The sequence below is a fragment of the Malaclemys terrapin genome, chromosome 8 (genome assembly GCF_027887155.1).
Source record: "Malaclemys terrapin pileata isolate rMalTer1 chromosome 8, rMalTer1.hap1, whole genome shotgun sequence".
Classification (NCBI taxonomy): Eukaryota; Metazoa; Chordata; order Testudines; family Emydidae; genus Malaclemys; species Malaclemys terrapin.
In genome coordinates, this window is record NC_071512.1 from 51,554,130 (window position 1) to 51,568,767 (window position 14,638).

General features: G+C 48.1%; 1 protein-coding gene across 1 annotated transcript in view; it reads left to right on the plus strand.

Annotated features, from left to right (window-relative positions):
• PAPPA2 (pappalysin 2) overlaps positions 1–14,638 on the plus strand; it is a 170,396-nt gene that overhangs the window by 105,566 nt on the left and 50,192 nt on the right. Inside the window, exons 14-16 of the mRNA XM_054037937.1 lie at positions 255–423; positions 4,712–4,889; positions 7,081–7,294. Coding sequence (XP_053893912.1) covers positions 255–423; positions 4,712–4,889; positions 7,081–7,294 — 561 coding nt within the window. The remainder of the gene's footprint in view (positions 1–254; positions 424–4,711; positions 4,890–7,080; positions 7,295–14,638) is intronic.

Sequence of the window (14,638 nt, forward strand, 5' to 3'; positions counted from 1 at the left end):
CTGAGCTTTACAGCCTGCCAATCCGAGAGAACCGCAAATCCAACCACAGTGTTGTCTGTACTAACCCGTCCTGGGCTGGACATTGGAGCCCTGGACACCGACTGTGCTGACCCATCCCAAGCGGGTGCTGGCACACGGGGCATTCCCTTGTGATGCCGCAAGGGAGGAGCTCCTCCTTCTGCAGAAGCACTAGGATTCCCCACCATGGGGACCTGTCTTTTGATTCTCTTCTCCCACCTTTGTCTCCTCTACAGCTGTGCCCGCTGGACCTGTGGGGAGCAGGGCAGCTGCATGCCACTGCAGCTTGACCATGCCTTGGTGAACTGCACGTCCAGTGGCCCGGGACACATGAAATGCGCTGTTGCCTGTGAAAAGGGATTTGTCCTCCAGTCCAGCGGCGGGAAGGGTCTGAGCCCCAGGGAGGTGAGTTCTGGTGGAAATAACCATGCAACCTGACTGAGTGACTGCTAGCTGAGACAGGCTGCTACCCAGCTCCTTCCAGCTTGCTTGGGGCACCCCCAGCTCTGCCAGTGCACCTCAGTCCTGACCTACAGCACCCCTTGCTTTAGTCCAGTGCAGGACCACCACTCTCAGCAAGACCAGTGCCCTTCAGTCCCAATCCATGGCACACTGCTGTTCCAGACCTGGGCCCCTCACAACCCTGCTAATGCACCTCAGTCCTGACCTGTGCCACCTACTGCTCTGTCAGTCTGGGGTCTGTTTGGCACCGGGGCTCCCAGTCAAGCCAAACTGAAGGATGTTATTGTGAAGTGAAGAGTGATCCCCCAGGGTGTAAAGATACTCCTGGGGATGGTGAGGAGAGAAGTTTTCCTGGAAATCTCTCTTCAGGGTACCAAATACAGGAACACTTTCAATAAAGGGGCACATCTGTCATGGGTACAGGATCACCCCTCTATTTGATTTCTTCTGGAATGTAGAAGAGAGGTGCCTCATCCCCACCTCTCCCCTGGTAGTAGTCTCTTTCGTGGGTGTGGGGCTGAGGTGAACCAGAAGGGAAGAAAGCAGCCACCATTATCCTGCTGCTCCCCTGTGGTCTGCCTTTCCTACTGCAAGTTCTGCTAGTCATATTTGGATCTCTGTGTCTCTGCAAAGAGCAAACACCCTTTCCCTACCTCCTTGTTAAATATGCAGCACTAGGAGAAACTGAGCCACACACAATAGTCATACAAAATATCATGAAGATTCCCCACTTCATCACAGTGTGCAAATCTGACATCAGTAAGTGGGCATAAGGGAGTCTACCAGAGTGAGAGCATATCTAAATTGGTGTCATTTGCACAATGAGGGGTTGGAAGAGGTTGTACAAAGTTGTACATTAAAAGCAGTGTGTGAGGGGAGCTACCTGAATGTACACCTTCCTCTGCCTTCCTTATTAGCTGCTTTCCCTCCAGCAATCCCCTTACCCAGCAAGTTACACCCCCGTGCTCTCTCTTAGGGCTTGTCTGCACAGGGACATCCAGGAAAGTTAATTCAAATTAACAGAAGGTGTGAATTTGAAGTGGATTAGTTCAACCACATGAAATCCCTGTGTGAACACCAAAATTCAGAATTAAAGGCGCCTCAGTCTTCAAAGTGAATTAAACCAAATTAAGGACACTTTAATTCTGATTAACAGTGTCCACACAGGGGTTTAGTGAGGTTTAAATAATCCACTTCAAATTCACATTTTTTCTTAATTCAGATTAATTTTCCTGGATGTCCCCATGTAGACAAGCCCTCAGACTCAAGGTCATCTCTGATGGAACTCCATTAAAGTCAGTGGAAGTACATCAGGGATGAATTCAGACCAGCTAAACTCCCTCTTGCCCATGCTTCAGTTCACTTCTGAATTTATCCGGCGACCTGTGGGTCAATCCTATGCCAGACCCTCCAGCTTTCCCAGCAGCACTAGCACGGAAGCGGCTGATGAGCAGACAACCCCTTGTATCGCAATATACTGCTCTCTGTACCCCAGAGGGCCAGTCCCGATGAATGAATTAAATTGCCACATACCGCATTTGCAAATTCAGTCTGTTAGACAAGCGTATTATCCAGCGAGGAGCTGAACACCAAGCGGAGGTGATGGTTGTGGCAGTGTGTGAAGTCCCAGAGAGTACTCTGGGTGGCGTATCAGAGAAACAGATGACATGAGTCCATGACAGTTCCGGAGGGAGAGACTAGAATGACAGGTGTCTCCAGAGTGTTGTCACTGTAAAGGGTAAGGTAATTGCTCGTGTTTTGATCAGAAAAAAGTAGGTTAAGAGAGAGGCGTTTGAAGGAATCTGGATGAGGAGCTAGGTAATAGGATATGGAGCCTTTCTTCCTCTGTCGGTCACTGGTACTAGTCTGTGTGACATGAATTTGGCCTAGTTCCGAGCAGGCAAGGGTCTGTGTTTTAAGCCACCACTATTGCTAGCTCCCTTGTTAGCTGGGAGACCAAGGACTGAAGGGCCTGGATATTGAACTACCCTAGAAATGATTCTTGCAGGTGGAGGTAGAGTCTCTTTGGCAGGGCGCTGGGCACAGTCCATACTGTATTTGCAGTACCAATAAGTGTGGACTGCTGGACTTGAGTCTGTCAGGGTGGCGCCTCTCTCCAGTGCCGGACAAGAGAGCACAGAGTGAAGTGAGGTGAAGATAGATGTGGGTATAAGGAGAGTTTAGGAGACTTTTTCCTGAGGCTGGAAGCAGTTCATGTCTGGAAGGGACAATGCAACTGTGAATGTGTTTCCCTTCAGTAGTAGTTAGATGGGCACTTAGAGAACTATTAGAGTACGAAGAATAATCAGGCAGATGGATGAATCTAGACAGGCTGCTTGGCCCCTGTCTCTCCGAAAATTCTATTAATCATGTGGCCTTCCAGCTAATCCCTATGTAGGTCGAGGCAGATGTCACTGGATGGCAGGTCCCATAACACACACTGGTCCATTCTCAAGAGGAACAAAATGTTCTTTTTGTCTCTAAAATGAAGCCACACAACATAAATCTGCCTGGTGGGAGTTCTCAACATTTGGCAGTCAAATGGGAAGTGTATGGGCAGGGCTGGGCTTGAGGCTGTGACCCAGCAGATGGGATGTGGCAGGTGGCCTGTGGTGAGTTTTGCAGACTAGCACTGCTCTTCTAACTCATCACAGGGCAGTGGTAGCTGTGGGGTCTCCATTATTGGGTGAGCATTTGGTGGGACGGTGATGCTTTGGGAATGCTTCTGTTGTGATTTCCCATGCTGCTGGGCAGGTAAGTGTCACTGTCCTATGCTGCTGCATGTAGGCCTCGTCTACGCTGCAGAAGAAATCGTGCTTCATGTAGCCAGGATTATGGTTATAGCTAATGCAGCTCACTACATCCACACATTTTTAGATGGTAACCCATGTGCCACGCAACTGGATTTATTTCAGTGCATTCTGGGAAAATCCAAGTGGTTATCCCATCCAGCCCCCTTCCCCGTGCAAGAGTCAAAGGATTATAGGTGGCTTTAAAATTGGTGCAGTGCATTTTCAGATGTCCTCCGCCACAGTGATAGATATTGCATTGCAATTTCTACACTATAGAAAAAACATTGTTTAAAATGTGACTCCATCTTGCATTGTGCACATGCTGAGCCACAATTTAACCGTGCCCCTGAACTGGGCTACATATGTCAGGGCCTGTTTGTTCTGCAGCTGTTCAGTGAGTTTGCAGCCAGGTTGTAACATGGTTGACTACACACACAACATGGGTGTACCACATTTCGAACTTGATCGTGATCAGAGTTATAATGTGATTGACAGATCGTAACCAGAGTCTCAGGTGGTTCTTCTGTTGTGTAAAGGGGCTTTCTTAAGTGTGTTTATTTACCTGGTTATCCAGTCATCCAAATTCCCAGGTGTCTGTGGGTCCATACAGAATAGAAAAATAAGCTTGGAAGACCCACTTACAATATGGCTGTCCTCTGATATGGTTAAAATAAGGCTCTTTTTTGCAGCGTAGAAAAGACCAAGTCACATTTTCTAACATATTACAGCCTGGCTTAGGAGCTGTGTGCTAACCATGTGTTTTGCGAAGTCCGCCACACTACTAATTGATTGCAAACATCTCTAATGTAGATGACCCATACGTTACCGCAAAGGCCCCACTGTGTAGCATGGGGCCACACATGCATTGTGCTCCCAGAGACGGCAACACGAGCACATGCCTTGTGCAGGACAAGGGACGGTTTGAGCATGGTGTCCCAGTGGAGGAAGGAAGGGAGAGACGCTGCTATTCTTTGAAACCCAGGCCAGCCTTTTTGCCACTGTAGTAACTTCTAGGCTGTGTCTATGCTGCACACCACTGGTGGCAGTGTGTAGGGTACGGGTCGCTACACACTGCAGTGACAAGCAAGCTGCGTCCATGCTGCAATGTGTAGCTATACACATCAGTGAAAGGCTCCAGCTGTGGGGAGCTGCTGGAATCTTTCCCTGCAGCGGGGAGGCAAAGGGACATTAGACTGCTAAAACCAGCAGTGTAGACGGGTGTGTAGAGCCATGTAGGGTACATACTGATAAGGTTCAGGCTTGTCTTTACTCTCCTCACTGAAGCTGTGCCTCACTGTCAACACTGTTTTTTATACCCATGCTGGGGGAGCATGCAGTGCATGTACTCTACATGCCACCATAAGGTCTGTGCCATGTAGACCTACCTTTAGACTACAACTCATTCGTAAAAATCAGAAGCAGGCATGTTTTCTTCTTAGAAAGAGTTTCTGCTGACATGCAACTCCGGGAGGTGGGACAGATCCGTGACCTGCAACCCCGTGGACTGTGGAGTTCCTGACCAGTCACACGTATACTATGCTGAGTTCTCCTGCCCCACCGGGACTACGTTCCTGGAGCGCTGCTCCTTCTCCTGCATCAAGCCAGCTAAGCTTCAAGGTACGGGATGCCACAAGTGTCCACCCTTGTTCCATTCAGAGCTGAGCTTTGCCTCTCCACCCCTACCAGTGTTGTTCTGACTTTGCCAGCCAAGCAGGCTTTAGGTCTTCTGAGGCCACCTGGGAAGATGTGCTTTATCTGTCTCCTTCCCCCCCAGTACTAATGGCAATCCCCATGGCCACTTGCTGCCTGCCACTTCAAGCCATGGGAATGTCCCCTTCCATGTGATTGTGCAGCCTCTGTTAGCCCCTTTACATAGATCTGGGAAGGCAGGAGTGGAGCAGAAGTGCAGCTGGCCAAATTGGGATTGGGGGAGGGCTTTGCTGGGGACAGTCAGACGGGAAATCAAAGAATGGCACATTTGCTGAGGGGCATGTGTATGTATGTGGCACTAGACTCCTGGAAGCACAGGGCCTTTTGTAGCCACAGAGGCCACTACTGCAGTCTATGGCATTATGACTCCATATGTTGCTTCCTGCCCACCACCTCCCTCAATCCCTAATTTGTGGTTTGAAGCCAAGGTAACAAAAGAGAGCTGCTATTCCTGTCTCTACAGGACAGAGATGGATGGGATTTGGGGGTTATTGTCCTGACAATTCCAAGCACTGGGGCTTTGTGTGAGTTTCCACTAGCTTATTCACTCTAGCATCACCTACAATAAATCATTTTAATGGGTGTCCTATTTAGCGAGACATTTATAGCTGAAATGTAGGAAAATTGTTCCTCTTTTTATCGAAAGTACAAACCACAGTCAATGAATCTGATTTTCCTGACAGTGAGCATGCCTGCAGATCCCAGCGTGAACTGAGCAGTGCAGCGTGTGAGAATGCCTATAGTCAACAGGCCAAATTTTGACCTACACAACACTGTTGCCTTCAGTGGGGCTGCTCAGCTGCAAAGGAGGGCAGGATTGAACCTCCTAGTTCATACAGATGTCTTTGTTTTCATTCCACCTGCTCTTGCTCCCATTGAAGTCAGCAGAAGACTTGCTTCAGCTTCAGTGGAAGAGGAGCAGGCCCATCCATAGAACGCCATGGTCTTCTCCAGTGGCTGAAACAATGCCTGCCTAGTGGATAAAATCAGAGAGTCCCATCAACTTCACTAAGCACTGGATTGTAAACTTAGATTGTAAGCTATTAAGACAGGGACCTGCTGGCTTCATAGTTTCATTGAAGTGCCTTGCATCCTGGTGGGCATTAGATCAATAATAATAAATACTAAAGATAGATTATATGATCTGTGTGGCAACAGTCGTGGGCACTACCTTGCAGGAGAGCCAAAGTAAGGAGAAACCTTATGACTAGCTCCTTGGGACACAGGCCCTCCGGGAACATCGGAGGGGCCGCCAGCGCAGCATCTTAAGCTTAGCTAAGAGTTGTGGGAATACCACGCCAGCCAGAACAGACTTCTGCTCACTTCTCCAGGCTGGGTGGGCTCCATTTTGTCCAGCACAGGAACCAGATATGAGGGTGTAGAAATGTGTTGGAAGATGGTGCTACATTTCCCATCCCTTGTCTGACTGTTCCTATTCATTTATCTTTGGAGTTTCTGAGGTACCAGTTGTGATGACAGTTAAGCACTGACACAGCCCCTAAGGAGAATGATAGAATTTATTAATTATTATTATTATTATTTATTGATGATGTATTAATTGCATAGCACTTAGGGGCCCCAGTTAGGGATCATGGCTCCATTGCATGAGGCACTGTCACAAATTGATGGCCCCTGTCCCACAGAGCTGCCAGTTTAAGACAAGTTACAACAGGTGGCTACAACAAACAGACAGGGGAACACATGAGGAAACAAGGCGATTGCGACTGGCATGATAAACCAGCTATCTAGTCATTGCTGAGTTTTCCACAGGCATCACAGCAGAGGAGAGTTTTAAGGAGGATGTGAAGGAAGTTTAAAGAGCTTGTCAAATTCCTTTATAGAGAGGTGTCCCTCCTTCCCTAGGAGTTGTTTCATTGACTTCCCACTGCATTCAAATGGTCAATTTCAGTAAGGGCCTGACCTAATGTCAAGTGAAGTCAATGAGTTTCTTTCCATTGTCTTCACTGGCAATGGCATCCAACTGTATAAGAGCAGCTCTTGCTGATTTCCATGCCCATAGGGTTGTGTCTGCTTCAGGGAGTCCTGCTAGAATTCTCCTGTGTTCTGAGCATGCTCTGCTTCTCTCTCATGGAGTCAGGACTGAGTCAATGGCTGACCTGCCTGGAGGATGGGCTCTGGTCACTCCCAGAAGCTTACTGCAAACTGGAATGTGATGCACCTCACGTGGTTGCCAATGCCAAACTGCTGGTGCCCCGGTGCCTGCAAGGGAACCATGACGTGGGTTCTGTCTGCCGCTATAAGTGTAAACCCGGATACCACGTGGCGGAGAGCATGGAGAGCAAACCCAGAAAGTAAGTCCAAAGCTCGTCTGTCTCAGAAGCTTTTCCCATGTTCCTCTAATCCTTTTATCTTCATCTCCTCTACTGCTTACCATAGTAGAGTCACTGGGTTTGCACACTGGCTTTGCAAATTAGCTTGGTTGCCTATGTGTGTACAATTCATCGCCATTTCCTAGTGTTCACACACGTCACTGCGTAAAAATCAAGTGTACCTGTTTGTGGGGAAACTGATGGGAAAAAGATGTAAATCTCCATTGTACTCGCATGCGCACATGAATAGCAGTCCTGCCATCCAGTCTTACAGACTAAGCACGGTTGTACTGGCTCAGTACTCAGCAAGAGACCTCAAAGAAAAACGAAGGTTCTCCCTGAAGTGCTAGTGGTGGTTCCACAGATGGTGCTTGTCTCTCTTCTCTCTTAGGCAAGTGCTTAACTATAAGCATGTGAGCCCTCTCAGTGACTTCAGTGGGGCTCTTCACGGGCTTAAAGTTAAACATCTGTGTGAGTGTTGCAGAATCAGGGCCTTAAGCAGGAATTAGCTGATGCCCTACCATGAGCGCACTGTGCTGCTGGAGTAGCTGTCTTTGAAATGAGGGATAAAACATTGCTCTTCACTGCTCGTGGGCACGAAAGACCTTGTGGTGATTTTCTGTGGGGACAGAGATGTTAACCCAAGTGTCCTGGCAAAATTTCAATCGGGTAATTACATTGCAGTTGGAAAATGCTTTTTCCTCTGCAGGAGATGGTGCTGGTGAGACGGGGGCACTGATCTCTGTACTGAGCCAATACCCTCCCATTGTGCTAGAGGGTGCTGCAGTGTCTTTTGGGGTGAAACACATTGGGGCCCAGCTGGTTATGGTTATTAGAGATTCCGAGCTGGTGTTTGTGCAGTCCCCAGGGGCTTGGCCCAATTCCAAATCAGGTTATTACCTTCTGATTATTTAATCTCCCCTTTCAGTTTTAACTGGATGCAGCTTTCTTCTTCCCTGGCTCTCCTGAGCCGTGGTGTAGTGCTGCTGTGCACTGTGAAATGGTTGTCATTCCCCCCCCGCCCCATAACGGATTAAGTGATCACTGCACACACCTTTGTCAAGTACTGTCAGGGTTCCTGGCACGGTGAGGAGCCAGACAGAAGTGCAGTCATTATTGTCATGCATGATGATAGGCACATGGGGCTGAGACGGCATTGCAAATCAAGGCTTTCTCAGCAATTAAAATTGTGTAAACTAGAGTGAATTTCAGGGTTGTAGTCTGAGTATTTGTGTGCATTGCTGTAGCAGGTAGGAGCCCAAGTCCTGGCCCAGCACCTCTTTGTGCTGGGCACTGTACAAACCCAGAAGAAAAAGATGGTCCCTGATTAACATCTGTGTTAACAAATACAGTGAGGGCCTGATCCAAAGCCCATTGAGCTCAGTGGGAGTCATTCCCCGGATGAGTAACTGTTGATGTGTGATTAAATCTTGGTTTACACATGTTTACTTAAGAGTTTACTGATTAGTTAATTATATTTATAAAGCATCTGGAATCAGTGGAACACCATAACTTACGTGCCCAATATAAGTGTGCAGACTTTATTTTTTTATGCACTCTCCAGCCTGTCAAATCTGGCAAATGCACTGACCCAGCTGTTAAGGGGCTTTCCCTTCATTGCTCCTGGACAGACTATGGGCAGTTGAAGGTTTTTGCAAATCTATCAAGCTCTCTTTGGGTTCACAAAACTGGTCGGTGTTCACAAACCTTCCTCCTGTGAAATATAAACCTGGGAGGGGTTAAAGGTGGCCTTTGGCTACTTCAATGTATCCCCCAGTCCTAGGGCAACCAGGGGCTGAACCCCAGCGCTAGTCAGAGAAGCCACAGGTTTGGTTAGTTCTGCTGGCTGGAGATGAGCAGAGCACATTGCACCCGAACTCTTCCCCCTTCTCTCTGGAGGACTTGGCGTGAAATGCCCTGAAGGTGACTCTCTGCTGTTCTAGTGGTGCACAGTGATCTTAGTGAGGCCCGGAGTTATTTTCTTCCCCATGTTGATTCATTTACAATAAAGCATGTTGCTCTAGCTATAGGGAACCCTGTGCTGTGTAAGGATGAGAGAACCCACCTTCCCTCCATAGCTCAGCTTGTGCAAATAGATGCTTTTTAGATGGTATATTTCTGCAGTGATGCTTTTGTTAGACATTTTGTCTCTAATCCAGTTTTCACCCTGCTAGTTAAACAGATTATGACTGACAGTAGCTCCTAAGCCCCCAATGAGGATCAGGGCCCCTGTTGTGCTAGGTGCTGTATGGAAACATTAAGAAACAGTCCCTGCCCCAAAGAGGGGATCATGCAAGTAGACAAAAGACGGAGGAAGGCAGTATCATTACCCTCCTTTTCCCTGTGGGAAAGCCAGGCGGAGGGAGGAAGTGCTAGGTTTTTAAAGGTATTTTGGTGCCTAGATGCTTTTGAAAATCTCACTAGGCACCTATCTGCCTCTTTAGGCGCCTAAATACCTTTAAAAATCTGGCCTGAAGCAACTTATCCAAGGTCACACAGGGAGTCTGTGGCCAAGCTAGGAAATGATCTCAGATATACTCCGTCCCAGTCCAGTATCTTAACTACAAGGCCAGCCTTCCTCCCTCTTTCTGCTCCTTTTTTCCCAATCCTTCCTAAGCAGATGCAAGATCACAAGTGCGCATGTCAAACTCTCAGACCTATGTTGTTTGAGTGGCTTCAGAAGCTATCCGTATCCTTGCACATTGCCGGATGTGTGGGATGCTGCCTCCCTCCTCCCCATCCCTCAGCCCCAGTGCCATTCCCCTGATTGTCGCTGCGTAGTCATTCCCCCAGATTGAACATTCTGGGACTGGCGTTCCAGCTGGGTTGGAATTCCCTCTGCTTTGTTTGGTTTTAATTGATTTTTACCAGTGGGAAGGCAATTACACAAAGATTTGTTTTTAAATATGTACACAAATTCTGCCGCCTCATCTCCTGATACAATCCCCTCTAATTCCCTAACAAACACCGCCATGGGCTGATTACATAAAGGTGGAATGCAATTAGGTAACAATGATTGGATTGCTACATGCAGCACATGGGGAATCTAGGCTGGGCTGTCAACGCTCATTCTGAACTTCCCAACTTTTGTAGGTTTCTGCTCTAATAAGGAAGAGTTGAGAGCCCCAATGACCTTAATTTAAAGACATTTCTCATTCCCTTGGTGGAGGGGCGGGATGTACAAGGAAATTCTTTGTCTGATAGAAAAGGCTATTCAAGAGTTGCTCCAAGTAGTTAGATGACCCTTAGAGATGTTTATTGACAAGGAATCCCTTAGGAGATTGTGAGCGTACAGTTAAAGGTCTAGGTAACGATTGCTACCATTTAATTGCAAGGGACTCTGGAATGGCGTGACTGAGGATCGTGAGCGGGGAGGTTAGAAGCATCCTGGCTGGGGGATAATATTTCTTGAGATTGTGATGATTGGATGCAGGAGATGGGTCTCATTGTGTCCCATCTGGATGAGGCCTACTTAGGAATCCTCATAATTTGGTTGGGTCTCCCTTGAAAATGGTTTCTTTGGGCCATCCAGGCCCCTCAACGACGTTGGTACTTAAATACAAGCCTCTGAAGTCTCCTGTTGCTTGGGGGATGAGAGGAAGATTCCTAAACAAATACACACTTCCAGAGGCCTTCTCCTCACTGCCAAAGCCTGCTCTAAAGAGAGAACACTGCCACGATGCTGTGAAGGCCACCAGGCTTAGAGAATAACAGGTCCATGGGCAGGAGGCCACTGCGAAGGAGAGCTCTATCCCAGGAGCCAGCATCAGTGGCATCCCAGCCCATCTTAACAGCCACCATAACAAGGCAGAGTGGGAGTGGTGGGTTCTCAGGTAACTGGGCCCTGAACCATTTGGGATTTTGTAGATGAGAGTAAACGTCCTGGAGGAGAATGAACAGTGAGTGCAAAGCATGGCACACTAGGGTTATATGCTCATGGCAGCCTGTCCCGCTTAGGAGGCGGACAGCCCAATCCTGCGCCAGCCATAGCTTCCGGTGTAATGCCTTGCCGTTATTGGCATGCATAAGTGTCTGATGTTGACCCCAGTGACTGAGCCAAGAGAGGATAATGGCCCTACTGTTTCTGCCAGCTCTGGACATTTTCCTATAGCTTAAGGGGTGGTGGCCTGTGTTTTTTGGAGTGGAAGGGCCAGAACCCTGTGTGATTTCTGTGATAAGTGTATCCTCTGCTGCACAGGAATTCATTCCGCTGGCTGATTTCAAGGACAGCTTGAAGGAAGGTCTATTCACTTGGAATGGGATTTGCAAAGCTGCCTACGGGAATAAAACTAATGAGAACCGAACTTCCAAATCCTCTAGGTGCCTTAGACAGCCTCAGCCTAAATTCCTTTCAGCCCCTGCCTGTCTCCAGTCTCTGTTGCTTCCGTCCACCACAGGCGCTGACACTGGAGCCGTCCCCTCACTTTTCAGTAGGGTAGATATAAGATGCCAGAGCGGCTGAGCAGCAGATGGGTGGGTGAGCATTTGAGGCACTGGCCAAAGAATGATTTGCATTCAACGCAGCCCTGAGATGGCCCAGGAAATCCAGACAGTAATGAACTGCACCCCTTCAAGTGGGACATCTGATGTCTCCAGCTCCCTGTGTTGTCCAAATACTACAGGGGACTGAAGTAGACCATGAAAGGGGAAGAAAGGTGGATGTGGGGAAAATGAAATGGAAAGAGTTAGCAGGATAGGGGCTGGAAGCACTTCAGAAAGGCCACAGTGGGCAAACAAGGACAGACTAGTCCAGGAGCCATCCGAGTGCACCAGGGCACAGGGCCATCTTACATTAGCTGGGTATGAGCATGGGCTTTAGCTCTTAAGCCATAGATTCCCCATCCCAGACAAAATACAAATGTCCTGCCATAAAGCAGGGGAAAGAAAACATAGGCTGACAAATGGACTCCCATGTATTTACATCTCTAATAGCACCAATAAAGATTTACACCCCATTAGCTTGGGGCTGGGTGGTTGTGGGTTTTTTTTTTTTTTTGGTCCCTCTACCATTACAAGGGGAGAGAGGCAGAAATCCAGTGACCCAGCTTTTCTGTCTTTTAGTTTACCAATAAGCAACCCCCCCTCTCCTTTTAGACTTGGAATCTTTGAATCTCCTGCCATTGGCAGATAATGTGAGCTTTCGGCTGATTTACGGCAGTCCCTCTTGGCCTCCGTGCAGTGGATCCTCTGCTCCAAGTCCTGGCCACTCTAATACACATCTGGGCGCTAGCCAAACTCCCTGCTGCATGGTTCGTGGAGCTTTAGAGACCGACATTCATGCCTTTCACATCAAACGCAGCTCCTGCAGGCCTCATAAGTCTTCCCTGCGGCCTTCACCTTCTGCCCATTAAACATCTGCTTGAAACACTTGATTTTTGATTTTATTTTCCTTGGGCTCTGGGTTCCCCTGCTAATCCTAAGTAAATGTCGCTCTCCGAGATCAGAAGGAATCAAGGTGTTTTTCTTGCACAGCGAAGTTTAGGACTATGGGTTTTAAAAGTCTTTCCCCCCACCTCTCCCTCCCAGCACCTTTCTGGTAACAGGCTGCTTAGCATTCCTGGGTCAGCAGTATCAGCACTGGTATAGCTGCCACCTTCTACCTCGGGGTCAGGGAAGGACAACCCTATTGGGAAATAGCCTGAAATGGGAGATTTGCCTTGGGCGGGTCCCCGAAGATATGAGTTATTGTTTAGGATTCGAAGGATGTGCCTTTTTCACATTGGCAGTAGGTGGGGTGGGGTGGGATGCAGCCAGTGCCAAAGTCTTTCCTATCCCTGGAATATTCCACTGCTTAGGAGGAAAGTCGGCATGCTCCTGATAAGCCCCTGCCTTAGTAATTTATGGCAGATGTAGTTCAGATCCAGCAGGCAGAGAGCTGCAGTGTTTGCAACCAGCTCCATTCCCCCTCCCGGTTCCGTCTGACAAAGCGTGATTTTCCCCTGTGTGGCTTGGGCAGACTGGCAGGCAGCTGGAAGCCCCAGTGTGTTAATTCTAGCACCACATCAAAGCGAGAAGGTGAGTGATGAGTAAGGATCTCACTCACCACACAGGACACCTGTGCAAATCCAACATTCCTTAGGCATGTTGCAGGCTCCCAGCCCTTTCGATACTAAGGGCGGGTCTACATGGCGAGTTACTGCGCCATAAGCCAGAGCGTGACTGCAGCACTGCAGAGTCACACCTTGGGTTGCTGAGCAGCAACTCACCATATTGACAAGACCTCTGGCTCTCCCCTTATGGAGTTACCTTGCTTCTGCTGAAGGGCCCTTGGATGCATTTTTGAAGAGCAACAGTGACATACAGTGGCTGGATCAGTTATTCCCAGGTGTTTGTCTAGTGAGTGTATCACGTCTCTGTCCAAGCCCAAAGGGATGCTTGTTTAAAGGACATTGCTGAATGATTGAGGCCCAGTTTATGAAGCCCCTTCATAGCTTTTCTCACAGGATTTATTTATACTACAACCAACTTTAGTTCCCCTATGAGACACTGCCACTTGCTGAAACGCTATAGTAGAAAAACAGGGCTAGATTGTAGCTGTAAGGTCATGCCACACGAAGCATTATGCAAGAGGCATACAGAATGGGCCAGACTGACTCTCCTGTAGCTCTTTTGCTGATACAAAACCTAGCATCACCTTTTGCCAGTGCAACCTGATGCTGTGAGGACACACTGCTCTGATGAGGGCAGCCAAATAGGAATGCAACCTGCTGAAATCGCTATATCAGTGGCAAGCCTTTTGCCAGTAAAACTTCCTAGTGTAGGCAAGGCCTCAGAGGCACAATTTAGTCCCTGCACTGCAACTGATGGAAAGCGGCTATGCACTGCCCCTTATCTGAGCTGGATTGTAAGGTGCTGATTCGACCTTTTGTCTCCTGCCCCTATTTCTGCCGCACACAATGGCTCCCCTGCTTTTCAGATCCTATAATCACACGAAAGATGTGCACAGAAATTAAAACTAGCTGGCTGGCTGCCTATTGTGTCCTAGAAACTTTTAGCTGCTGCCTCCTAGGACTGTGTCTGCTGGAGGTGAGGGGCGGAGAAGGAAAAAGTGGGGGATCGGTCCTGGACAATGAAAATCATCATTAAACTTGTAGAAAAGTCTAACAGTAAAGAAGTATGACCAGTAAAAAATCTGGGAAATTTACAAGCGGTCAAAAGATTGCAGAGCAGGGTCAGCCAGGAATAATTAAACATTGGATTTAATAAAAATCCTGTCTGCAATTATATTAGCTAGGGTAAAACTCACCAGAGCTACCAATCCTAATGCATCAAGGGGTGTAAACTCATTCGTGGCTGGAGTCACAAAGACTTTTCTCCCCCATGATA